General features: G+C 39.2%; 1 protein-coding gene across 1 annotated transcript; it reads right to left on the reverse strand.

Annotated features, from left to right (window-relative positions):
- Positions 1–555: 555 nt before the first annotated feature.
- Positions 556–12,780, reverse strand: sik1 (salt-inducible kinase 1). Its single transcript, XM_084724628.1, has 14 exons — positions 12,516–12,780; positions 11,121–11,322; positions 10,905–11,021; positions 6,788–6,851; positions 6,523–6,684; positions 5,902–6,026; positions 5,689–5,812; positions 5,378–5,598; positions 4,840–4,989; positions 4,633–4,743; positions 4,325–4,550; positions 3,983–4,237; positions 3,668–3,857; positions 556–3,329 (listed from the first exon to the last, which is right to left on the reverse strand). The coding sequence occupies exons 2-14, from the start codon at positions 11,271–11,273 to the stop codon at positions 2,828–2,830; spliced, it is 2,400 nt and encodes a 799-aa protein (XP_084580754.1). The 5' UTR covers positions 11,274–11,322; positions 12,516–12,780; the 3' UTR covers positions 556–2,827.
- Positions 12,781–25,724: the final 12,944 nt, after the last annotated feature.

A 25,724-nucleotide genomic window follows, 5' to 3' on the forward strand; every position in this document is an offset into this window, starting at 1 on the left:
ATTTAATTCATATTCATAATTAATTTTATTTATATTGACAGCATTATTTGCTTTTATTCACTTGATTTCCATTTATGTATATGAACATGATTTTCCTTGGTTTATACTTTTTATCTCTTTAATCGCTTTGTCTTCTTTATCCTATTTTTGTGTTTTAATTTTATTTCAATTTACCTGTTATATTGCCTCTTGGATATCCTGCTCTTGCATTGTCTGTCAAAGCACTTTGTAAACTCTGTTTTTAAAGGTACTATATTAATAAAGTTATTATTATTGTTGTTGTATTTTTGCAGCATATTAAGTATTAGATTCAAAGGTTTTATTTGTCACATGCTTTTTAATATGTGCAATGAGATGCAGGAGGCTGTGTAACCAAATTTTGTTGTTTGCCTACAATGACAAATAAAGTAGTCCTTTGCCTCCTTCATAAACCTTAATAATTATTTTACCTGTAAACATGAATGTAAAAATGCATGTAAAAAGTTGTAAAAGAGGCATTAAAGTCAAGTTAAGTTACAGTTCAAGTAAGATTTAAAAAATTCAAACAACAGACAGTTTAGGAAGTGAACTTTATTTAAATAAATAGCCACATAAATAAACAATCTTTCTTGAACTAACATTTTCTTTCCTTTTTCTTTCTCTTCCCCTCCACACATATACTCTCTCATACACACACACACACACACACACACACACACACACACACACACACACACACACACACACACACACACGCTCAGAATCAAGTAACAAATCAGGAAAAAAAATGAAAATGAAATACTTATCCAAAGTTTATCAAAAATGGGTCATCTTACAGATTTGCATCAAGAGTCTTAGTGTTTCGTGAAGTTTTTTCATCATGAGAAGCAAAAAAAAAAAAAAAATCAGTAATAAGAAATATGAATAAAGTGCAATTCTTGCTTCTGTTTACATAGCAAGTTCAAAGGTCAGATTCAGAGACGAGAGAGGTCAGACAATGTATCAAAAGGGGCTTCTCAGTGAAAGGCCAGCAGTAACCGAGCCATCCATCCTTCTTTCTTCAGTGTAGCGATCAGTCGTGAAGATGTCTGATCGCGGGTTTGTTCAGATAAAGGCACAAGTGTTGGTAGTGAGTGCAATCAAACAAAAACTTATTGGATAGAAATATTAACACTGCATGTTTCCAACGTAGAACTGGGTTTAAACACTGCTCTTCTACATGATGTTTCACAAATATGAGAGAACTAACTAAGCTTACAATGTTACACATCTCTTGCAGCTCTCAAACACGTCGTCTGAACTGACGGCACAAATAAATCAGCTTGTTGCAGGTCATTTTCTACTTATTTCTAGCCACTTATGGACAACTGAAGAAAGTTCAACTTCCAGCACAACATGGTATTGCTAGGTTATGATTTTTTTGTTGTTGTTTTTTGTTTTCTTCTTTTCTAGAAAAGTACAAAAAAATGAATACCACCATGGTCCTGATAGTAAAAGCTAGAGATATCAACAACACATGTAGCATTGGGATTTGGTGGCAGCGGGAATTTTCTCACAGCGAAAGCTAAGGAGATAATGTGAAAATGCTAGCTAACCACCATGCTACATTTTGAGACAGCATTCAAAGTGAAAAGTCAGTAGTGTGTTTTGTGATAGATCACCCATCTCTTGTGCTGTTCGCTCTTTGGTAAAACCCAAATTTCCTCCTTTCATTTAAAGAACTACAAGCATGCTGCGTGAAGAGACAGCAGCATTTTGAAATGCCTTGAGTCTTTGCTCTCAGTTTCTACAGTATCATGTTATTATATTATATAACTAGTACCTTTCCTAGTCAGCTAGCCAGCACAGCAAACAGACACAATTAAAAAGTAATAAAAAAAAAGCCTCAGGCAAATATGCATGTGCATTTTGATCATCCTATGTATCTTTCCTTTGTATTTCAATGTGAAATATTGCACTGTTCCCACAGTCTTTGTTCTGTCCATATGAAAGTCGTCATTCCTCTGATATTCTGCGAATGATGTTTCCAAATTCTTGCCTGAGGAGGTAGTAAAAGCACCTCACAAGAAGATGCTTATCAAACGGAGGGAATATGGACGTGTGTAAGGTGCTACCGGGCTGAATGATGTACCTGTTTGTGCTTTACTCAATCAGCGAGACAATATCTTCCTTCAGGTTTGGCTGATGAGGACGTAGCATTCTTTTTGCAGCTTGAGGTAAAAGCAGCATTTGCGTAGCTATAATAATAATCTTGCACAGAAAAAAAATAGTATCACAGTTTCAATACATCTCCTTCAGTGAACGTTTGTAAGCTTAGGGCACTATAACTGCATGTCCATTGCACTGCTACAGAGAGATTTCTCTTTAGAAAGGCGAACAAAGTGGGAAAAATTTAAAAAAAGGAAAGATTTTGGTCTTCTGTCCAGTCAAGTGAAAAAAAACAGGAACAAAAAGTGACTAAAAAAAGAATGAGGAAGAGCCTTCCTGTATTCATGTGAGATGTAACTTCATCGGCTCTCGTTTCATTCAAGTGAGCCTGTCAGGGAGCTGGATGAGAGTCTTTCAGTCTATTATTGCTTCTCTGGTTGTCTCATTCAGGCTAAACACCCTCTCCAGAGTTTGGTTATTGCTTAGTCTTTAGCTTATATGATATCAAAAGCAAACACACGTGTGGTGGACACATTCTCATATGTGTACCACATGTTGTTGAGTAAAGTGTACATTTGTTTCTTGCATCTGCTTTTTGTTCTTTCTCCCCACTTCTACTCTTTTTTTCTTCTTGGCTCAGAATCAAGTCAGGATTCGAGCGTCTTTCACAGAACAATCACCAGTCTTCATGTTTGATGTCTTACTTCACCATCACACAGCTGCTGAGCTGCTGCATGTCAGGATCTGTGCTGGACACAGCACCCATGCTCCACACAGCCGGTTTGGACATGATGGGGAGGGTGAATGGTGTTGCAGACTGGGGCTGCTGTTGGAGGCCGGTGGTGTGAGGTTGAGGGTGAGTTTGCTGGCTGATGTGCAGACGAGCCTCGAGAAGGTAAGCAGCAGAGGCCACGGGGGACAGAGAGGAGGAGAAGCAGGATGAGGAGGATGAGGAGCAGCCGGAGGACGAGGAGGAAGTCTCCAGGGTTTGTTGCCAGTGGCCGTGCTGTAGAGCCACCGAAGCTTGCTGAGGAGGCAGCACGGAGCAGGCGGGGCTGTCAAACAGGGAGGAGGAAGAAAACACCGCAGCAGGTGGAGGAGAGGGTGACTGCTGCTGGGCCAGAAACAGCAGGGGATTCTGGGTAGGTCCTGCCTGAGGGGCCTGGACCTGAGGCTGGGGTTGGTGCTGGATCTGGAGCATCCTGAAAGACAGAGTTGATGAAGATGAATGATTAGTGTATGGAATTAATTAAAAGCACATTACATTATGGCCTAAATGAAAAAGCTTGCTGTCATTAACCCTGCTGCATGTGCATTTTTTCACTGTCAGCCATATTGGCTAACAGTTATTCTTAGTTATCTTCCTGTAACTCGTACAAACCAGTACAAACAAACAAACAGTCTCCATGGAAACTGAAGATTGTACCATCAGCTTAAGTCCCTCAGCTAAAGAGAAATTAAGCCTTAAGGAGAAAACTCAGGTGGTCCCTACATGATCTATTTTTTTTTTTAATTTAACAACTGTAATAGTGCAGCTGACCTTTGCTGGTGCAGCACCTCCTCCAGCATGCTGCGGTGCTCAGAGAGCATTGGACCCAGTGACCCTCGGCTGCCGCGGTTACAGGATGGTGGAGGAACAACCTGTCTCGTCAGACCCTTGATCTTATTTAATCCCAGAAGCCCTTTAGTGCGTGTGTTTTTCCTCAGCTGCTGGCGGAAAGCTTTGAGGCCTGTGGAGAGACGTGGGAAACTGTTAGACAAGGCTCCTTTGATCGTATAATGTTACACATCAGACATGAGAAAAATGAAAGCCCGAGGGGATAAATGACACTGGGTCACGGTGAGGCTCCTGTACCTTGTGTGAGGGAGGTGTCGGAGGCTCTGCGACCCTCCTGGAAGCTGGCAGCGGGCAGGCTGCCCTGAGCCTGGGGCAGGAGGTGGGAGGAAAGGGCCAGGGGAGCTCTAGTAGGCAGCAGAGCTCCACCTTCGGCCCCAGAAGCCAGACGTGTTGACGTGCCACCCATAGCAACCTGCAGAGTGGGGGCTGGACTGGAAGAGGACTTCAGACAGCTGTCAGAGGAGGCACCATCTGAGGGACTGACCACGATACCTGCACGAACACAACAAGGAAGATATAAGACTCCGTATATGTGACAGAATGTGGATTAGTGTACTGTTTTTTGTATGGCATACTAACATGGAGGGTTGCACTGGTGGAAACGGGCCGAAACCTCAGCGAGAGTGTGTCTGCGGGACGTGGTGGTGGGAGGGAGCAGGGGCCCGAGAGTTTGTGCTGCCTCTTCCTCCTCCAGGTCCCTGGGCCGCACCTCTTCACTGATGCTCGTCTCCAGTAGGCTGTTGGGTGAAATGGAGCGGTTCCAGAGCAGTCTGTTCAGGCTGGCCTCCACTGGAAACACCACACGCTGAAAGAAGACGGGCTGTTAGTCACCGATTGACAGAGGACATATGGGGCCTGATCTATTAGTAGATCACAAATATGTTTACCTGGAACAATCCACCTTGGTCGTACTCCTTCTCTGAGTACACTGGAGGAGTGCTTTTGGCTGGAATTGAAAATGCTGTGGTTCTAAAGCTGTCTGTAGACTCCATGATCACCTAAGACCAACCGGAAAGCACACACAGTATTAGACTTCAAAGTACCAACAGCAGGGTAGATCAGGACAAGGTACAACTGTGAGCTGGAGTGCTCACCTCTGGGCCGGTGGAGTCGGAGGTGCTTCTGGGTCTCTGGCTCCAGGTTCCACACTGACGGCTCAGCTGCTGCGTGCGATGCTCTCTCACTCTCTCCAGCAGCAGGTAGTAGATAGCAGAGAAGTGATTGTAACTGCTGCTCTGCAGAGACTGGGGGGAAGTACAGACAGCAGATTAGTGGTTTTGCCGCTTTGTTTACCTTCTGAATGCCAACTTAGATCCATCTCTCCCTTTCTTTATAGCTAATCTTTTTCTTCCTCTCTATCTCTTTCTTTGTGCGTAGTCCTTTCTCACTGCGCCATTTTTTAGTTTTATATTATTTGGCCACATTATTTGTCCAACAAGTTTTTGTCAAGCGAGGAGAAATTAAAGCTTTTTTGCTGAACCTTTTCCTACGCCTAACCTGATGTTCTTTGTCCCTAAACCTAAGCAGAACTTAACCACAGCATTGTCATATTATGCTAGACATGAATAACTTGTCTTAAAACCCCACTTACTGCCTACCCCACCCACTGAACTGTTCTTTATGTTAAGTCACCTCAATGGTCCTCTGGCGGTCGATGCCCAGGGTGTTCATGATGCCCAGCACAGGTTCACTGTAGTCCCCCAGGTTTGAGTTGTACTCTGTGAGGGAGTGGCTGAGGGTCTGGTGGGCTGCGGTTGGGTCTGCTAACATCCAGCGGTGCTGCTTGATCTGGGCCACGCTGATCCTCTTGGCTGGGTCCACTACCAACATCTTACGGATCAGATTTTCACAGTCTGCAGAACATAAACAAGGAATTTTTAGCACTTTGGATTTAGCCAGAACCATCAGTAAGCAGTAATGGTTATGATTTGTGGCCAATTTACCTTGGGACATGAAGAAAGGGATTCTGAATCGTCCCTCGGTGACTCTCTGTCTGAGAGCAGGAAGGCTGGGTCCATCAAATGGAAGAGAGCCGCAGACAAGAACATAAAGCACCACACCAAGGCTCTGTGAAGAAAACAGCAAAATATTAGCACAAGAAGAAAATGAATGCTTGAATGAATATTTGTGTCTGTATTTTCCTTTTAAATGCTTACCCAAATGTCCAGCTGAGGCCCTTCATACTCTTTCCCTTCAAACACTTCAGGCGCAGCATAAGGCGGGCTGCCACACCATGTAGACAGAGGCTCCCCTGCATTGTAGAAGTTTCCAAATCCAAAATCTGCAAAACAGGAGCAAAGATACACAACAATTTTGTCATTTGGACTTGTTTATTTTCTCTACATTCCAGCATTAGAAGCTCAAGGCGCAGGAAAGAAAACTGTCTTATTGTAACTGTAAGAGAACAGATTCATAGACCAGGTCTTATCGAGCTGACGTAGTGTCTCTCTCACACAAAAGTCTTGTTGTCCTGCTCTGCTCTGAGACACAGCCAATAAAACATCTTCATGCCAGAGTCTGTGTGTGCACTAAAGTCATTTCCTCTGGTTTATATTGGCAAAATGATTGGATTATTCACACTTAACTAAAACGAGAGCACAACAATGATTTAATTAAAGTGGTTCAAGAATCCCACAGGTGTGAATACTTTCTTCAGGTGAAAATACAAAACAGCAAAGGAAATACAAAGACTGATTTCTAGCAAAAGTAAATTAACACTTGCATGACACTGCAAACCAGCAGCCATGGTAAACATAAACTGCATATGGCAGACCTACCAGCCAGTTTGATATTCATATTGGCATCCAGCAACAGGTTCTCAGTTTTTAGGTCACGGTGTACGATGTGGTGTCGATGACAGTAGTCCACGGCTGTGAGGATTTGCCAGAACTTCTTTCGTGCCTCATCTTCACTCATACGGCCGTTTGAGGTCAGGTGGTCTGGAGGGAGGCAGAGAGGATATTTTAGTGTGTCACGATCAACAGATTTAACCTACATTCATTTCTACAAGTACAAAAATCTAAATTTGAAAGCTGAACTCACCAAACATTTCTCCGTTCTTTGCATACTCGGTCACAATGTACAGCATGTCTTTGGTCTCCATGACCTAAGAAACAGAAAAAAGACGAGAGTTTGAACCAACTGGGTCATCGTGGACAGCTGGCGATGATGACAAGGAATACATTTTCGGAAGAGAAGTCATTCAGTGCAGCTAGCTCCAGGCGTTTCTGGGCATGAGATATTTTCTAACCACAAAAATCCCCTTCTCATACTTCTCCATAAACTTGCTCCACACACACACACACAACACCAACACCCTCACTTTCCATGATATGCCCTGTTGCATAACCCAGCTGTCAGTGACTTCCCGCGTGCATTTATATCATGTCTTAAATGCTCATTTATACACAAACCCTGAGGGAAAAGACTCTCGTAAACATGCAGAACACAGACAGACTTATATCAAATGGTTGGACAGGTTGTCCCTGAGGCTGACACTAGTTGGCATCCAATGCTGGTGTTGAATTTCAAGCTACCCCTATCTCTTTATTTCTAGGAAACATCCGCACAGATTCACACGGGGCCTGCTAGTGTATCAAAAACACCACAAGTGCAATCACTCAATGCCCAGCGCACTATGTGGGCCGGAAAGACGCAATTCCCAATCCTTTCCTGAAAGCCTCCATTTCCCATGAGAGCCCTTGGGGACAGGGCAGTTGTTGAGCAGCAGAGTCACACAACAAAGCAATTTTCGTCAGAAGACAAAGCCCTGTCTGGATAATGGTGCTGGCCAACTTTGAATTAAATGTCACTAAATTCCAGTGAATGGTGGAGCTTAACTCTTTTCACCACACCAGGTCCCTTTAGAGAGCAAAAAGCAAAAGAATGATTCAATGCACAGATGCCTCCGGGTGGCCAGTAGTCTTTATCTGTGAGACAGATAGGGCAGCTCTCTGGTGCTCTGTCACCTTGAGGTGCTGCTGACGTCATGGCTTTGAAGAACAAGCACAGAACGTCAAGGACTCTCAAACTATCCCAGGAGGATTAACCCCTTAACATCTGTATTTTCCCTTATTTTGAAATATTCAGTATATTTATTTAGATTTAGATTTATTATTCCTGAACATTTCCATCAAATGAATTTAATATGTTAGATGTCTTGTCATAACTGTATTGTAGAGCTGCAATGTTTGGTCAATTAATCAATTAGTTGTAAACTTGAATTAATCACCAACTATTTTGATAATCAATTAGTCATTTGAGTCATTTGTTCAAATTAAAAAAAAATCAAAATTCTTTGATTTCAGCTTCTCAATGTGAATATTTTGATTCATTTGGTCATCTACACTAGAAATAAAGGTGCTAACTAGAAAAATAAATGGTTCTTCAGCTTGCCCCCAGAGGAAAACCCATTTTGGTTCTTCTTTCACCATTTTCTGACATCTTATGGATCAAACAACTAATTAATTCAGTGAGAAAATAATTGATAGATTAATCAATAACAAAAGCAATAGTTAGTTGCAACCCTAATCGTAAAAAACGTGAAGACTCTACTAAAATTCAAAGCAAAAAAAAAAATGGTCTTCTCAGCAAAGCAGATCAGCAGAGCTTGTACTGACGGCCCCAGTGGTGGGAAAACAGGTTTTAAGAAGATAAGACGGGAGCGCGTGATTGATACAAGGTCAAAGAGAGGCTGAGACAAAGACAAAGAGAGAGGCTTCATGATCCTTGAATACAGAGGCCCCAAAAAATACACCTTAGAAATGTAACCCTTGAATCACAAGACGGTCTTATGCCACCTCCTTTGTGGAAGAAAGAGGATAAGCTGGGCTGCAGTTGTGAAGATGGCTGCTTAACGTCATCAAGTACCGACCATCTGACTAGCATCACCTCAGACAACCCAAGGGCACGGAAAAATTAACAAGCATGCATCACATGCAGGATGCAAACAGAGGTCATCCATGTTGGACGTCACAGCTGTGAAAGCACTTTTAAAAGGGGGTTAGATGATAATAATCCACTCTCATCAAATTTATCTCAGTTTTTATTGTTGAAAAAAATGAATTGAGGTGTCATGGTTAACAGTTTTCATGTTGAATTGATTCACCAAAAGCTGTCACAATGTGAGAGCTAAAGTCTTTGTTAGTACATATTTTTTTTAGGAAATTAGCTCTACAAATATATCTTTTACAATTAACTTTTAATAAATTAATCTTGTTCATACCACCCACCTCTACAACATGAGTACCATTAAATATTACTATCACTAATTTTTCACAGCAGTTTATTGTAACAAGGCAGCAGACCCTGATACTGTTATACTATTTTGATTTTTCTCACACACTGTATCACTACTTTTGTTTTAACTGTAGAGCTGCAGTGAGTAGATGATTACTAAATTGGCTGTAAACTATTAAATGAATCTGCAACTATTTTCAAATTTTTTTAGAAAAAAAGTCTGATTTCAGCTTTTGAAATGTGAATATTTTCTGGTTACTTTGGTCCTTTATAGCAGTAAACTAAATAGCTATATATAATATATAACATTTGTTTGATTTGATTTGTCATCTTGGGCTTTGGGAGCTACTTTGACATTTTTTCACCATTTGCTGATGTTTCATGGACTACACAACTTAATGATAAATTAATAAAATAACCACAAGATTAATCAAAATTTTAAAAAATCATTAGCTCAATCAATTATTTATTAATAGAATGATCTACTGTTTGATTTTCCCATTATTCAGTTAATCATTTGGTCTCTAAAATGTCATAATAATAAAAAAAAAAGTCCAATATAATTTCCTGAGTCAGGGAGTGATTTCTTTAAATTTCTTGTTTTATTTGACTAAATGTTCTAAACATAATGACAAAAGTTTGGCTTTTTTACATGAAAAATGTGTTAAATGATTCATTTTCTGTCAGTCAACTAATAGTTGGTTAAATGGCCAATTATTTCTTTAGACGATACAGTCAGTATCCTCCAGCTCAGCTGTGCATGACGGGAAACACTGCTGGTGTTTCAAGGAATAATATCATGCTCTTATTGCTGCAGTCGAGACATGATTTCACAGTAAATACTGCTCAGCTGCTTAAAACCGGACATGCAGTAATCCTCAGAAGAAGCAAAACAGAACAAAAATCCAGAGTGAGAAACAGAAGAAAGAAAGGGCATTGTGTGTGTGTTTGTTAGCGTGGGTGTGTGTTTGTGTTGTTTGCTGCCAGACGCGTGCCACGATGCTTGAGAGGCCAGCTGAGGGTAAAAAGCGGATTCTTTCCACTAAGTCTTCAATTTGATTAAGAGTTAAAGCAGTGCTTTGTGGGGAGGCCTTCACGTGACGTACAGACACATTGCACTTGGCTTTAACAGATGCTAATTGGGCTTAACGGTTCAGACCTGAGGATGCATCATTAACCAGCAAGTCTCCTGTCTTTTCTCTGCTTCCCATACTTCTGCTTCTCCACATTATATAACTGAAAATGTTTTGAAATGCATTGTTCTCAACACTGACCGGTACCCATGATTACTCTCACTCCAACACACACGCGCAGACGTACACACAGAAGGAGGTCAGAAGGAATTGCACTGATGCTGCTGTGTTGTACATATGATTCAATGTGCTCTGAGAGTCAGAAGCAGCTCACAACTAGCCAGGACAAACCACTTAGACAACAAATGGCCCTCATTTTCCCACACATAATGGCACTGCTGCACTCGCATATCATCAATACTGAGCTCTGCACCACCACATTGTTACTGAGGGACATAAATTTGTCCTCATTTTGTGAAAGTTTTCCACACAATTGCATTTAACTCAGATTTATGCCTGCAACAAGGAGCCAACACAGAAGCAGACAACACAGTGAAGATGTTATACACTGCTGCATGCACACAAAAAGTTCTGCAAATAACAATTATTTTCATTGTTTAACATTTTCTCAATTAATCGATTAGCTGTTTATTCTATAAAATTTGTATATTTTTTCTTAAAAAATTACTAATTACTAAAAATTATTATTTGATTACCACAATGGAAAGTGATTAATTTAATAACTGACAACTAATCGATGAAACAACTGATTGATGCAGCTCTGTTCTGCACATATGCAAATACAGGCATGCATGCAACGCTGCAGAGAGATGACAGATAACACACACCTGATAGAGTTTGATGATGTGGGGGTGGTTTAGCAGCTTCATGATCTGCACCTCTCTGTAAATCTTCTCCAGGTTAGAGGGGTTAAGTCTGGTCTTGTCAATAATTTTAATGGCCACCTGGAAAACCAAAAGCCGATCATAAATTAAAAAATGACCAATTCCAAGATTATGCATCTTTAATACAGTCACACAATTCATAAGAGAGCAACTGCTGACCTGGGTTTTGGTGACTTTATGTTTGGCCAGTTTCACCACAGCAAAGTTCCCCTTCCCAAGGGTGCGGATGATCTCGTAGAAGCCGACCTGCAGAGGCCGTCCCTGGACAGGGCTGGACTGAGCCCCCCGGCTGTTCTCTGTCATGATCACCATGGTGCAGCAAGTCTGTAGTTACAGCGCTGGAGTAGTTTAAGGCAAGTACCTGTAGAGACACAGAGTGCCTTTCATTTTACTGCATATCGACAGCACATTTTTTACATTATATCACATTAATTTGACAGATGTGTTTGTACAAATCAGCGTAGATAAATAAATACAGTATGAATATCTGTGGACCTATATACATATCAAAGCTGCACAGTTAATTAACATATTATCAAAATTGCAATATGGCAATGTGCAATACTCAAATCAAAGGAGCTGCAGTTGTTTTCATTAAGGTACAATGTGTGATAAAATGGCATTATAATGAAATAATGTAGTGCTGCAAACATGTTTTTTTTGGTGCAGACCCCAACAAATGTCACATTATCATGATTTTATTTTTTTTTTTTGTGCAAATTCAAAATTGTGATGCAAAAATTATCATCTGAATGGTGATTTTTTTTAGTATATTGTGCAGCTCATACATAAATCTATAGTGCAGCTGTGTGAAAAATGTCTTGTATAACAAATGAGTTCAGTGGCTTACTAGCCAGGGGTGAGCAAGGTGCAATTACAATTTTTTTCACAGTGAATTCTTCAATAGTAAATTATTTTAAGTGGATAAACGTGTTTTCCAGCCATTAATAAGGCTTAAAAACTGATAAAGTTGCCTACATTTTCTTAATATGGTACCTGCAGAGACGCAGGGAGTCGTTCATTTCATTTCACATTTACATTAACATACATTTCATATTAACAGATATCTTTATATTTTTTACATTATATATAACTTTAATTTGTTAGATGCTTTTCTCCAGATAACCTTAGAATAAATAAATACAATATGCATATATGTGGGTCTATATCTATGGTGCAGCAGTGTGAAAACTTTCCTGTATAACAAATGAGTTCAGTGGGAAACAGTACAACCTAGATGGGGTGAAGTGCAATCAAACATTTCTTCACAGTGAAATCTTTAATAGCAAATTATTTTAAGTGGACAAATATTTATCCCAGTTTTATTAAGGCTTACAAGTATATTTTCTTGATGTGATAATCCTACAGCGATAATACCATTATGAAATGTAGGTAGGCTACACTTGATTTCTACCGATCAAATACAGTTGTAGAAATAAGAAATGAGACTAAACCCGGAAGCTGACCTTGTGCTTTTTAAGAAATTATCAAAATGATCTTACAGGAGCTAATCAGGGAGTAAAATGTCTAAGGGAGAGAAGAGAGTCGCCTTACCTTAAAGAGCGGACATAAAGCACTTTCTCTCACTGTTCGGACAGCTCTCAGATGAAACGTAAACCATTCCAAACCAGAGCGACGTTACAACAACACATCAGAGCGGAAAAACTGTAGAAAACACAGCGGAAAAACTTTTTTACTTTGAGTATTTACAACAAGTCTCTGTGCTGGCCCCGGACTTTGGGCTGCGGCCGGTGTGTTCCTGAGCGCTCCGCCGGAATGCAGACCACAGGGCTTCGGCACTCACAGGGGGAACTCCTCCTCCTCCTCCTGTTCCCTCCCTCCGCCACCATAACAAATTGATACCCACCTTATTAACGTCACACCCGCGTCAGAGCTCCGAGCTGGGTGCAAGGCAAGGCCGGGCCCGAGCGCAAGGCACGGGTTGCCGGGCAACCACGCGGCTCGGGCTCACGGTGACGCGAGTGCTGATGGAGGGGTTGCTTGGAGATGGGGACGGTGACGTCAGTCGTAGAGATGTGTCACCACGTGATGTTTCCCTTCTGCCGGGCTGTTGCTCGCGGGCTGCGCTCTCACTCCACACAGCCCCGGCTGCGCACACGGCCTCAACAGAAACAGAAACAGGAAGCAACTGGTGATCGTCAGTTGTTATTTATTGTGTAAAACATATTCTCTTCTATTCTATTCTCTTTATCGTCAGTTTCACTAGGCTTTATTTGCATGACATTTGACATGTGTTGCCAAAGCACAATTGTTAAATGGGTAAGGGTTAGGTTATGTATATAAGTAATCAAGTTATTTCAACGTGATTACAACAATTACAATGAAGATGAATAAATAAGTTAGTTGTTAGTGTTGTTGTTGCTGTTAGTAGCAGTATATAATATATGTATACATATATATATATATATATATATATATATATATATATATATATATATATATATATATATATATATAGCACACAGCATTATATATAGCATACAACACTATGTAATGGTTGTCCCTACAGGGATACAAAACAACCACTAATCCTAACAACACAGAAAAAACAAGCAAACAACTATTCTGTTCTGTTCTTTTTGTCAATTTCAGTAAGCTTCATTGGCATGATATTTGACATGTGTTGCCAAAGCACATTACAGCATTAAAGACAATAATAATGTAGCTAGCGATAATAATGAAACAGATTAATTAAATATACAGTAAGTACTCATACTTAAGTAATGCAAATTGTTTTTTTTATTGTTCTGAATAGCCTCATTATCTACAAAAATGTAGATGAAAGGTTTGGATATTAATTCAAATTGTACTCAGTAATCAATTGTGATTTTAAAAGTTGATTAGTGTAGTATAATGTGTACTTATTAAAGATAGATTGTACTTATAAGTACATTCTCTCTTTAATTAGACTATTTTTACATTTTAAGAATTCTCTGATGATTTATTCATCAGTCAGGGATATAACAATACGAGAAACTCAAGTTACAATAATGCAACAATAAAAGGATCACAATACAATGTATATTGAAATACCAAAAAACTAAGAAAAATAGCAACTTGAAAAATCTCCTTTATTAAATGATAGATCTGATTAATACAGTCTTTGTTCATATATATATATATATGTATATATTATTTTTAACTTAAGTACTTCTGTGTATCTTCTTTAATGAAATAAAATGAAAGCAGCCAGTCATGACCTACACATGTGCTAAAAATGGTAATGAAAATTTAAATCATATCTATGCAGCATTCAGTAGCAGTCATTTTATAAAATAAAATAAAAGCAGTAACATAAAATAAATAACCATGTAACATTACTGTAGATACTGTTACAGTCAGGTAGGGTGTCGAGACATGCTTTTAGCCCTACTTTATCCAGACTGCTTGTGAGTCTTGAAAAAGATCTTAGTTTATTGCAAAGGCTCATCTCATATTGCAGGTTAAAGGATAGAAGATAAGAAAATCTCTCCACTCTGCACAATAGGAGGAACAGAAAAGAAAAGAGGGTGGTGTCACCTTAACACGGAGGGAGCACAGCCAGTTGAGACAGAAGAAAACAGACAAGACAGGCAGATACTAAGGGAGGGGCAAAGAACGAGGAAAATAAATGCATGTGGAAGCAGGTCAATAGAGAAAACGTGCTCAAGTGTACCAACACAAACATCCATATGAAGCATCACATTGCTGTATTTAGAGTAAGGACACGTGAGTGGAGGATCAGTTTACACTGTCAGACATCTAAACACATGTCCTTCTTATTGATGCATGCATCCAAACGGGTGGATGTATGCAGCTGATTTTCAGACATGACGGGGGGCTGTGTGTGCCCTCATTCGCCTTTTCTTCTCACAGACTGAGCAGCAACTTAAAGTTTACTGGGTATTTACTTTGGAGCTGCCATTTTGTCAGTCAAGATGAGGAGGAAACACATGGTCCAGGTCATTAGCACAATATCAGAGAACACAGGTGATGTTATGAGTGTTAGAGTGGAGGATTAAGGAGATAGTTTGGATTGTGTGAAGTGGAGTTGTATGAGGAACTTTTCAATGGTCAGTGTATTACCTACACTAAATGGCGGTCAACATACCCCCAGTTTGAAGAAGCTGAGGGGAATAATGGCACAGAAGCTAAGCACTGTACTGCTGTGGACAGAGTCAGCAGCAAAACTAGAAAAAAAAAATCAGTATAGTTTCAGTGTAGCGTATATTAGGGCTGGGCAATATATCAATATTGTATCAAAATTGTGATATGAGACTCATTATATTGTGATGTGGCATAAGTAATGATTTTTCCTGGCTTTAAAGGCTGCAATACAGTAAACTGATTTACTTTCCTACAACTGTCATTATATCCACATCATCAATGACTGACTGATGATTACTGATGATTATTTATGAAAACACTCATGAGGTTGACATTTTGTGAAAGTACCAATAATCTTTCTACAATATTCTTGTAATATCAATAGAGGTATTTGATCAAAAATAGTGTGCTAAGCCTTTTTGATTTTGTCCACATCACCTAACCTTAATTAATATACTGTGGGTAGTTTAAATTACAACAATGCATCATTTTCTATAATATATATATACATATATACATATATTAATTTATGCTACTGGAAATTAGTGTATCAAGATATATATCATATATCACTGTAAAGTCTAAAAATATTGAGATATTATTTATAAGCCATATCGCCCAGCCCTACCATATATTTAGAATATTCTCATGGCTCTACCTTGCTATCAGGCATCCTTTTGCGATGAGAAATTGCCATTACGTGAGCCAAATATTGCTCTCTTTTGCCCAGCCAGACTCCACTGGCAAAAACAGCAATTGTATCTCACAGAACACAGGAGCTGTTTGCCTATGACTACTTTGATCAGCTGGTTTGTTTGCATTATTGTTTGACCTTGGTGAGTCCCGACTAACCTAAACACTAAAGTCACACAGTAATACAAACAAGCTAACTGATCAAGGAAGCAGTAGACCAAAGTAACTGACTTAGAAAACAGCTATTTCCCATCAGAAAAGGCTGTCTGACAGCAAGGCAAAAGATTCATGAATTGAAACTGATATGTGAAAGAGGAAAGCAACCCGTATCTAATTATTAAGTAACAAACAAACAAATTTAAAGCTCAGTTATAACATGTTTCAGACAGTGAACATGCTGTAACACTTCACAGTGTGGCACAGAATAAAAAAAAATATTATGTGGGTGAGTGTAAATACCAAACATCAACCACAGTAGAGAGACAGGTCCTACCCTCCCACAGTCTGAAATGTTAAAGGAATGCAAACTGCATGCAAAATATCTCAACTGAAAGGTCATGCAATATTTTGATGCACACTTACAACAAAACCGCACAGCCCACTCGGCTTCTCAGCTCACTGTTTTCCTAACCAAATGTCTCTACCTGGTGCTATTTGAATATCTGCCTCACTTGCATGTTGCAGTTGTTGTATTTCCTGAGTGTGGGCAAAGCAGACGCAGTTACATAAACTGCATGTACCTGAGTCAGATTGTCTAGCTGGACTAGAAGTGACACTAGGTAACTTTTGCTGAAAAGAGGCCATTGTGGTAGTATTTACAAGATAATGGAAAAGGGATTTTACCTTTATCTTTCAAGTTTCTCTTAAGTTGAAATGAGGCACAAAGTCAGGCACACGGCATCTATCTAAAGTTTGCTAACATTAGCCACCACAAAATACACGACTGGATACTACATAAGGCTATATTAGTAAAAAGAAGTTTAGAGTTTAATTAAAGTCATGATGAAGTGAAAAATGCCTTTGAACCCACATCCCTGGTCAAAACCTACCTACCCACCTACTTCACAATATATCAAAAATAAAAAATTAAAAATAAAAAATAAAAAATAAAAAATAAAAAAATAAAATCAATCAAAAAATCAGAGCTGGAATGATTTGAAAAAAAAAAGAAAAAAAAACAGTATCTAATACTTTTCAAAAGCTTTTCAACCTATATTCAAATGAATACAGTACAAAGAAGAGATATTTAATACCCAAACGGATTAACTTATTGTTTATTCTTAAATATACACTCATTCTGATTTTGAAGCCTGCAACACATTACAAAAGAGCTACATGAAGGGCATGTTCACCAGTGTGATACATCACCTTTTCTTTTACCAACACTCCAAAAGCATTTGGGAGCTGAGGACACTAACTGTTGATGTTTTGAAAGTAAAATTCTCATTCTTGCTTGATATGCAACTGCAGGTACTCAACAATCTGCAATCTCTGTTGCTATATTTTGTGCTTTGTAATGCACCACACATGTTCAGTGGCAGACAGGTCTGGACTGCAGGCGGGTCAGTCTAGTACCTGAACTGCTTTTCTACCAAGCCACACTGTTGTAACACATGCGTTACACATGGCGTTGTCTTGCTGGAATAAGCAGGGACGTCTCTGAAAAAGTTGTCTGGATGGTAGCATATATTGCTCTAAAACCTGTATGCACCTTTCAGCATTAATGGACCCTTCACACATGTGACAATTACTCATGATGCCATGGGCACTAATACAACCCCGTACCATCACAGATGCTGGCTTTTGAAGTTAGCGCTGGTAACAGCCTGGATGGTCTTTCTCCTCTTTAGTCCGGAGTTCATGACGTTCATGATTTCTGAAAACAATCTGAAGTGTGGCCACAGCACATTTATGCAGCATCTCTGGATGTTATTGATATATGGCTTTCACCTTGGATGGTAAGGTCTTAACTTGCATTTGAAGATGCAGCGACCCACTGTGTTTACAATAATGGTTTTCTGAAGTGTTCCCAAACCCATGTAGTATTCTTTATTCTTTATCATGTGTGCTTTTATTGCAGTGCTGCCTGAGGTATCAAAGGTCACAGGAATTCAATTCAATTCACACTGGGGTTTGTATATTATATCAAAATCCAATCATGTTTTCTTGCTATAAAACTGAGCTTGATGTGCTCATATAGGCTTGAACCAACCCATCATATCCACCCATCCATCAATCTTCAACTTCTAGCAGCACAAGATTGTTCTGCAGGAATGATGTATTTTTTAAGCCAGCCCTGAAGTTAGCTTTGCTCTGGTTCTCTCCACAAAAAGTCAATGGGGTGTTTCTGGATTAGTGCTAAGCTCTGTTGCAAACAAACATTTATGATACTGACATGTTTTGTTTAATCATCACAAACAAATACCACTTTTAGGATTTCTGAAGCGTGATGATGTTTAATGGCCCAGACAACCACTGTAGACTCATTTAGAAATGTCAAACCTCAAAAATCACTAAGGGGTTATTTACTGACATATTTTATGTTGTAAAACAATCATGAAACCACAGATCTTATTTTATGTATGTAACCAAAGCCCATTAAAAAAAATGACTGACTTTGGGACAAGGGAACAGAAAGCGCTAATATGCAAACAGATTAATGCATTTTAGGGCTCATTTCTGTAGCACCAACATTGTTATCCTGCCTGCCTATCCAGTTTCATTCCAAAAATACATCTCAACACGGAAGCAAATGGCGGATATTTCATGCCACAGTTGGTGAGGACAATAAACATGTCCCAGCTGGAGCTGTTGAGCCAACAGGTGTGGGGGATTTGTAAGTCAGTTCACTTGTAGTGAGTGAATGAAATGAACAGAGTTACTTCTCATCACTACAAGGTCTCCAGCTATGTTCTCCACCACTCCGCCGTGTTCTCGTTATGTGCTGCCTGTCTGTTCTTCTGCTGTCTTTTGTCACAAAATTTCAGAGCGACAGAGACACAGAGCGTCCCCATTAGCAAGGTAAAAGCTGTCAGTCTCCTGCCTGATGTGCATGGTGCGGGTGAAGATGGAGAGATGTTATGCTGCTGCCAGAGGAGTGCTGACTAAGATTATTGCATGGATGGCAATAGATTATAATGTAATAGATCTGTTCATATTTCTCACTTTTCTTTCTGATGGTCTGAATAATTTACTAGATTTGTACCCAGTTACCAAATTAATATATGAAATAGTTTGGCAGGAAAAAGAGACCCATGGCTCTAGGTAGGTAGTGGACCAAACCAATATAACGGGGGCCACACAATCTTTCAAAACTTGAAAACGCATTGTTTTGCATCTATAATTAAAAATTTGAATCTCACTGTCTAACACTGACTAGACACTGACAGAAAACAGTAGTTATATTTTAATTTTGTTATCAAAAATATTGCTAGGGACAATTTAGTAGTCCCTGGATATTAACAGGGACATTGCCATACTGTCCCTACCCAATGCTACACCCCTGATGGAAGATGCATACTCTCAAAACACCATTTCATGTGGACTTCAAATAAGAAAAGATGTTTTTCACTGCAAATTAATTTAACTAGATTTGCAAGAGGAAGAATGTTTTATATTGTCCTTAAAATGTTACTCAGTATCTCACTTTGGGTGAATGATAAAAGTTAAATTCCTTTACTCCTAGAAATTCTGAATAAAAGCTCTTTATCCATTTCCTAAGAACAGTATCTGATGTGGCTGAAGTTGTATGTAATGCTTGATTACAGAATATCAAGATAATTTGATGTTTTCTTTTTCTGGGAATCTAATAACCTCATAAAAATATAGCATGCCCAGAAGAGTTGAAAAATGTGTTGATTGTGTCAAATGTGAGCCAAACTACACTCAACACAAATCAATTTCTCATTCCTGGAAATGACATAAGCACTGCTTACTTGCACTTTCTCTCTCTCTCTCTCTCTCTCTCTCTCTCTCTCTCTCTCTCTCTCTCTCTCTCTCTCACACACACACACACACACACACACACACACACACACTAATACAAACACAAACACACACACACACCACTGCCTTCTTATCAGTATGGCTTCTTATCTAACCATTAGTTTGATATAGTCACCCCACAATACTCTGAATCCACATGTTTTTAAAATCAATATAAGTGTGGCATTTTCACGTTTGTCTAAATTAACTGCTGACAGCCTGCTGTAACAGTCAACATTGTTGTTGTGGGTTCAAGTATTTCTTGGGTTTCCCAAAAAGAATAGATTGTAATTCCTGCTATCAGTCACGTGTAGAATATCTGCAAGGAAATACACATTTGAGCAGCTATTGATTTTCTTCAAGAGTTATCAGTGTTAACCGAAGACAGGTGACTTATCAGGCACGATTCGCTCAGAACGAAGCCACACACATCTTTTGGTCTGTTTTAAGCGTGGGTGCACAAAGGTCAACTCAGAGGGAATTTCAGCCTCTTTCAACACTTGCTTAAATTTTGAGGAATCACACTTTTTCTCTGAAGACTGTCAGAAACCCATGACTCAACATCACATCCTGTCATACAGGATGCAATGAGTCACGCTTTTCACTCGTGGACTGTTTGCATAAGTAAGCAAGCTGAGGTATTTATGTTGCATCTTTTCACTATTACTCAAACTAGTTGCTGTTCTCTTTTCTGAAAATGTCAATAATGACAGGAATGTACGCTTCAAAGGGAGCCCAAAATGTGATTCAATGAAAGTGGAGATCAAACATTCAATTCTGTTTATCTGTCGTTGTGTAATTACATCTATCTAACAGATCTAATTGAATTCAAATGTCCCCTGGCTGCTCTGCTCAGACAATACATATCAAGGTCCATCTGGACCTCAAGGTCAGGATCACAAGACAGCAGAAAATCCTTTAACGGTGAAAACAAGATTAGACGTGACACTGTGGGAGAAGACAAATCCCATGATTTGATAAAAACAGACATTACCCATAGCTATGATTGAAAGCTATGATTTAAAAATGCACATTTTTTTTTAACCAATTTCGTATCACCTATCTTCACAAAGACTTCACACCACAGGCTGGAATGACTCCAACTATGACCTGTTGAACCTGACCTTGTCTTACCAAAGAGTCAGCCTGGCTCTTTGCTGAATTATCTCCAAACCACAGCACTGCATCTCTTTCCAGGTTTATATTTATGTTTGATTGCATTTCAGAAAAATACAGGAAATGATCTGATTTACAAATCATTATGTACTGGGATAGTAAACTGGTTATCTAATAATCACAGAAGTGTAAAGACTAAAAGTCTACACCACAGCCCTGCTGGAGGCTCTATGAAGCTGTACTTAGGCTCAGGGGTGCTTTGAGCTAAATGCTAATGTCAGAATGCTACCTACTAACAATGAAAATGCTAACATACTGATGTTTAGCAGGTATAATGTCTACCATTCACTATATTTGCATGGCAACCATTTTCCTCTCAAGGTGGCAAGCTCAAAATGTTGTACTGTTGTGTTCTAGGTTGACAATCGTAGAATTGTGGAGAATCTGACAAATCATTATCATTTCACCACGTCATGATTGACCAACAACTGAAAGGACATTGAGGGACACTGGGTCATATTTCAAGCTAAAATTAACTTTTATAGCTCAATAGCTACCATGAGACAACAGCGAATGTTATTATTAATTCATTATCAGCATCATTACTGCCACACAAAACACACACTAACACACACACACATGCACTTGTAACACATTTATGCAGACCTTGGCATAAACCTGAATCCGGGCTGCGAGGTCGAAGACCAACCAAACCATTTTACTTAGGAGGCTAAAGAGATGAATGCAATGATCTAAATTGGCTTTTATTTTGAAATGCTTGTGTGGCGCGAGTGTGCTTCCTCCTGTCACAATTGATTGATGTGAGTGATGTTTGCAGTTTCTGCATCTTCTGCTGAGGTGACTGAGACAAGCCCACAGCAGGTTGAGCGGATGGGGATTTTCATTTTGTTCGTGGAACGCAGTTGATGGAGGAAAACACTGGAAAACACCAAATGAGCACTAAAAAGCATGAGGTTGATGCTGAATGTAGACTGTTTAATAAGTCATGGACTGGTAAGTATTTTTTTCACGGAGGTCAGCAATAAGGCTGTGTGCTTAGTTTGCAATGAACATGTTGCTGTGTAGAAAACAGTATTATTTTTTGTCAAGATTTTTGTTTTTTATGCATTAACATCCACACTGAATTATCCAAAGAACAAAAGTACTGCTGTTCTAATAAATTGAAAAAAAAAGTGACCTACACGTGTTTATAGGTCAGGACAGGAGATATTGTACTGTTTTGGATTTTTTCCCATCAGGTTTGTTTTGTTGCTTAACAGTTGTGTCCAAGCATCATGTGTTTGTTCTGTGTGTACAAAACAGTATTATTTTGTCATGCTGTTTGTTTTTGGCACTGAGAATCCACAGTGGATTATTAAAAAACTAACGTTCTCATCTGAAAACAGTAATATGTGCATTTTTTTTTTTTTTTTGTATATTTTATACCTGGCTGTTATGCAGCTAACAGTTCTTACCTGATAAAACAGGTATATAGGATGGGTTGTAAGTTGTATGTTTTTGCTAGATTAGCAAAAATATACATTCAGGTGGATGGCAGTTGGATGACTTACACAGATATGCAGACTTGGACAAACTCAAATCCCATCCATGCGTACAAATCTTGTAAAGCAGCATTACTTGGATTTTTAAATATATTTGCTGTTTTGAAAATTGTAATACTTTACACAACTTATTACTGGAAAAAGTAATAATATTAGAGTAACATGTTACTGAGTAATGCATTACTGCCCAACACTGCTTGTCCAGTATGAGTGCCTGACCACTCCAGTGCTCCTTGGCTGAATGGGGACAAATTCCCACAGACATACTTTATCCTCTGAATCACTAATTTCAACTGCTGCCGTCTATTCTTGTGGAAATCGTTTTCATAAAAGTGGCAGCTGTTATGTCCAGAAAGGGGGATCCAAATCCATATTACAGTAAAAAAGCCCATGTTTTTAAAATGGGATGTCCAGCAAGCTCATATACTGTAGGTGTCCACTGACTTCTGGCCGTATATGCAAGAGCAACACCATTAGTGTGTGCATATACATGTAAATGAGTGATGCATGTTAGGTCGACCACACAGTTTATTGTAAAATTGACCAGCAAATCTTCAATGTTGAAGCCACAAAACAGCTCTTCATTGCTGCAATGACCAGTGTAAACATCTGAATAAACATAAATAAACACATTTGAAACCAAAATTTTTACACATGATACACATGCATGTATATTACTGGAGAGGCAGCATAGCCCTTTATGTTACTGTCCTGACTGTTTGCAATTTCTCTCAGGTCACTCACCTTCTTCTCCCTCCACTGGATTTCAATGGCTGCCTCCTGCATCCATGTCAAATCTCTAACACAGCTTATAACTGCAACCAGCTTTCATAATCACCCCAGAAACACTCTACACGCTTAAACTGTACACACATACTCTGCATATTAGCAAACAATAGCTCTCAGACCCGCAGCAAAAGCAGTTTAGTTCAGGTCTGCTGTGAGGTAATGATGCAGAAATTCCTGTTTTGAAAGTGCAATCTCTGTAAGATTGTACTCTCCATGAAATATTTTGCTATTGAACAGGGTTTAATTGCTTATTTTCTCAGTAAATATGTAAAAAAAAATGTTTAAATTGAGATTATTCTTGTATATTCTGTATATCTGCAAACACTTCTGTACAACAATCTCAAGTCCTATGTACACACCATTGACAAACTACCTGGTGTTTATGTTCCACTCACTGACCTCACTCCATTTATTTTGCTCCTCGCTTTTGCAACCTCCGGCAGTCTGTGAAAAGCTCCTTTGTCTGATCATTTGGTGTCATTGTGTCTTGTGGAGGACAGGGGTACCATTCTTCTTTGGTAATTAACGTTGGTCTGTCTACGCTTGTTGACTTTGGCAGGCGAGGGCCGTCCTCGTGAGCTTGTGCGTCAAGCTATCATCCAGGAGGTCCAACACCAGCCCTCCTCAAACAAACAATTTCACTGATGAGGGCCTTACAGATCTCTCACTCACACATATGTTTTCCTCACTAATAAAAAGGGTTTGTGTGGTTTGAATTCCCATAAATAATGTATTTATCAGTGACAGCAAGTCATTGGTTTAATCATTTAGTTCAGACTGGAAAAAAATACACAATATTTCCCGATAGACTGTTATTTACTGTGTAGAAAATAAATCATGGCAATCAGATCTTCATTTAGATGCTTTTCTACAGGCCTCAAGGCTGCCAGAGAGGTGGAAAAGACTTTATTCATATAACCCAATTTCACAGCCTAAGCAGAACATGCAAATGGACAGCCCTGGTTTTCTTAAACTTACAATGAAAACAACAGATAAGCCAAAATTACCTGCTAATGGCTGGTCCAATGACGTACAGATTTTTGGCCATAACTCAAGAATCTGCGTGATAATTATGGCAAAGTTTCACACAAATGTCCATCAAAATGTTGGTTATTACAGTTATTCTTTTCAGTTTGCCTGGTGGAGATTTGCTTTCTACTGAGTTCACTCTTCTAGTTTTATTTGAAAGTTCCATTATTCATAATGTGTATCAGTATTACACATACCCCAGTAAAACTAGGAGGAAAAGTTGTTTTAGAAGTACAGTTTTCTCCTTTTGCCACAGTTGCTCCTGAAAACTACCTTCACTGACAGCTGTGGCAGAGGCTATCTGTGCTTCTATCTGCACTGAGTCCAGCATTTTCATAGATTTGCGCTTGTGTAGTCATTTCTATGAGCGGGTACTGTCCATGTCTGTATGACGAATCGTTAGTATGTGATGAGTTGGGTGTGACACCGGGCTGCTCAATCGGGTGGTTCACACTGTCTGCATGTACCTGCGCATGACAGCAACCTTGCTGGACTGTTGCAAGCTGCTGCTGAAAATCTTTCTACACTGAGTGTGTAAAAGAGTTTTGATGAGAAAAGAAGAGCCGTAAACACAAGACGTTCAAAGAGAAAGGAGGGAGGGAGAAAGAGAAAGGAGAGAAAGAATAAGAAAAACACTGCCCATACATGTTCTATACAAATAGACAATGAAATTGTAGTGAGAAGTGTCTGATATGATGTCGATATGAGTGCCAGCAGATCATTTTCCCTTTGTATTTTTTGTCAAGAACAGCTCACATCACATTGAACACACAGACAAGACTCCACATCTCTAGATGAAGCTGTTTACTGCTGGGGATGTTTAGCTCATTTTAACTATTTCATAGGCCACTAGTTTAATGGACAGCAATGTATCATGGTCCATAAGTCCATCTAATGTCTGTAGTATCACTGTCCTGTGAGAAGCATGTACCTCTAAAAAGTCAGAAAACAGCCTTTTTTTCAGTTTGATGTTAAATGCACTTAGTTTGCACCACTACAGGTGTGAATTTATGTGCGTTAATATGTGTTCTCCAGAGCCTTTTCTCTACTTTAGGTTCTTAAGATATTTAACTAGAGGCAGGAAAACATTTTTGTGCATGTTGAAAAAAAAAAAATTCCTACATGTGGAAGCAAAAAGAAAATTTGGTTGCAGTCTCTGGCTTAGCCCTGCATCTCCTCAACTCTTAGATCCACCCCTGCTGGGCACCCTTTGGTGCATGGCACTGAAAAATAACTTACCTACCTACCTACCTACTTATTCCTTTAACGATTGAAACCACATAAAAACAGTATCAGTGTTAGAATTTTAAGGTGTCTTTGCAGTCATTTTGCCATATGTGTAGTGACACTTCATGTAATTCTTTTCACCATGTGGGAAACACTGTTGTCAGTAAAAATGTACAAGATTTGTGACTCCAACTGCAAATGTTTTTTCCCTTTTGGCTGCTTGTAATTATGTTCTGAGTAATGCAGCATGAAAGTG

This window comes from Lutjanus erythropterus, chromosome 8 (assembly GCF_056507025.1).
Source record: "Lutjanus erythropterus isolate fLutEry1 chromosome 8, fLutEry1.hap2, whole genome shotgun sequence".
Classification (NCBI taxonomy): domain Eukaryota; kingdom Metazoa; phylum Chordata; class Actinopteri; order Lutjaniformes; family Lutjanidae; genus Lutjanus; species Lutjanus erythropterus.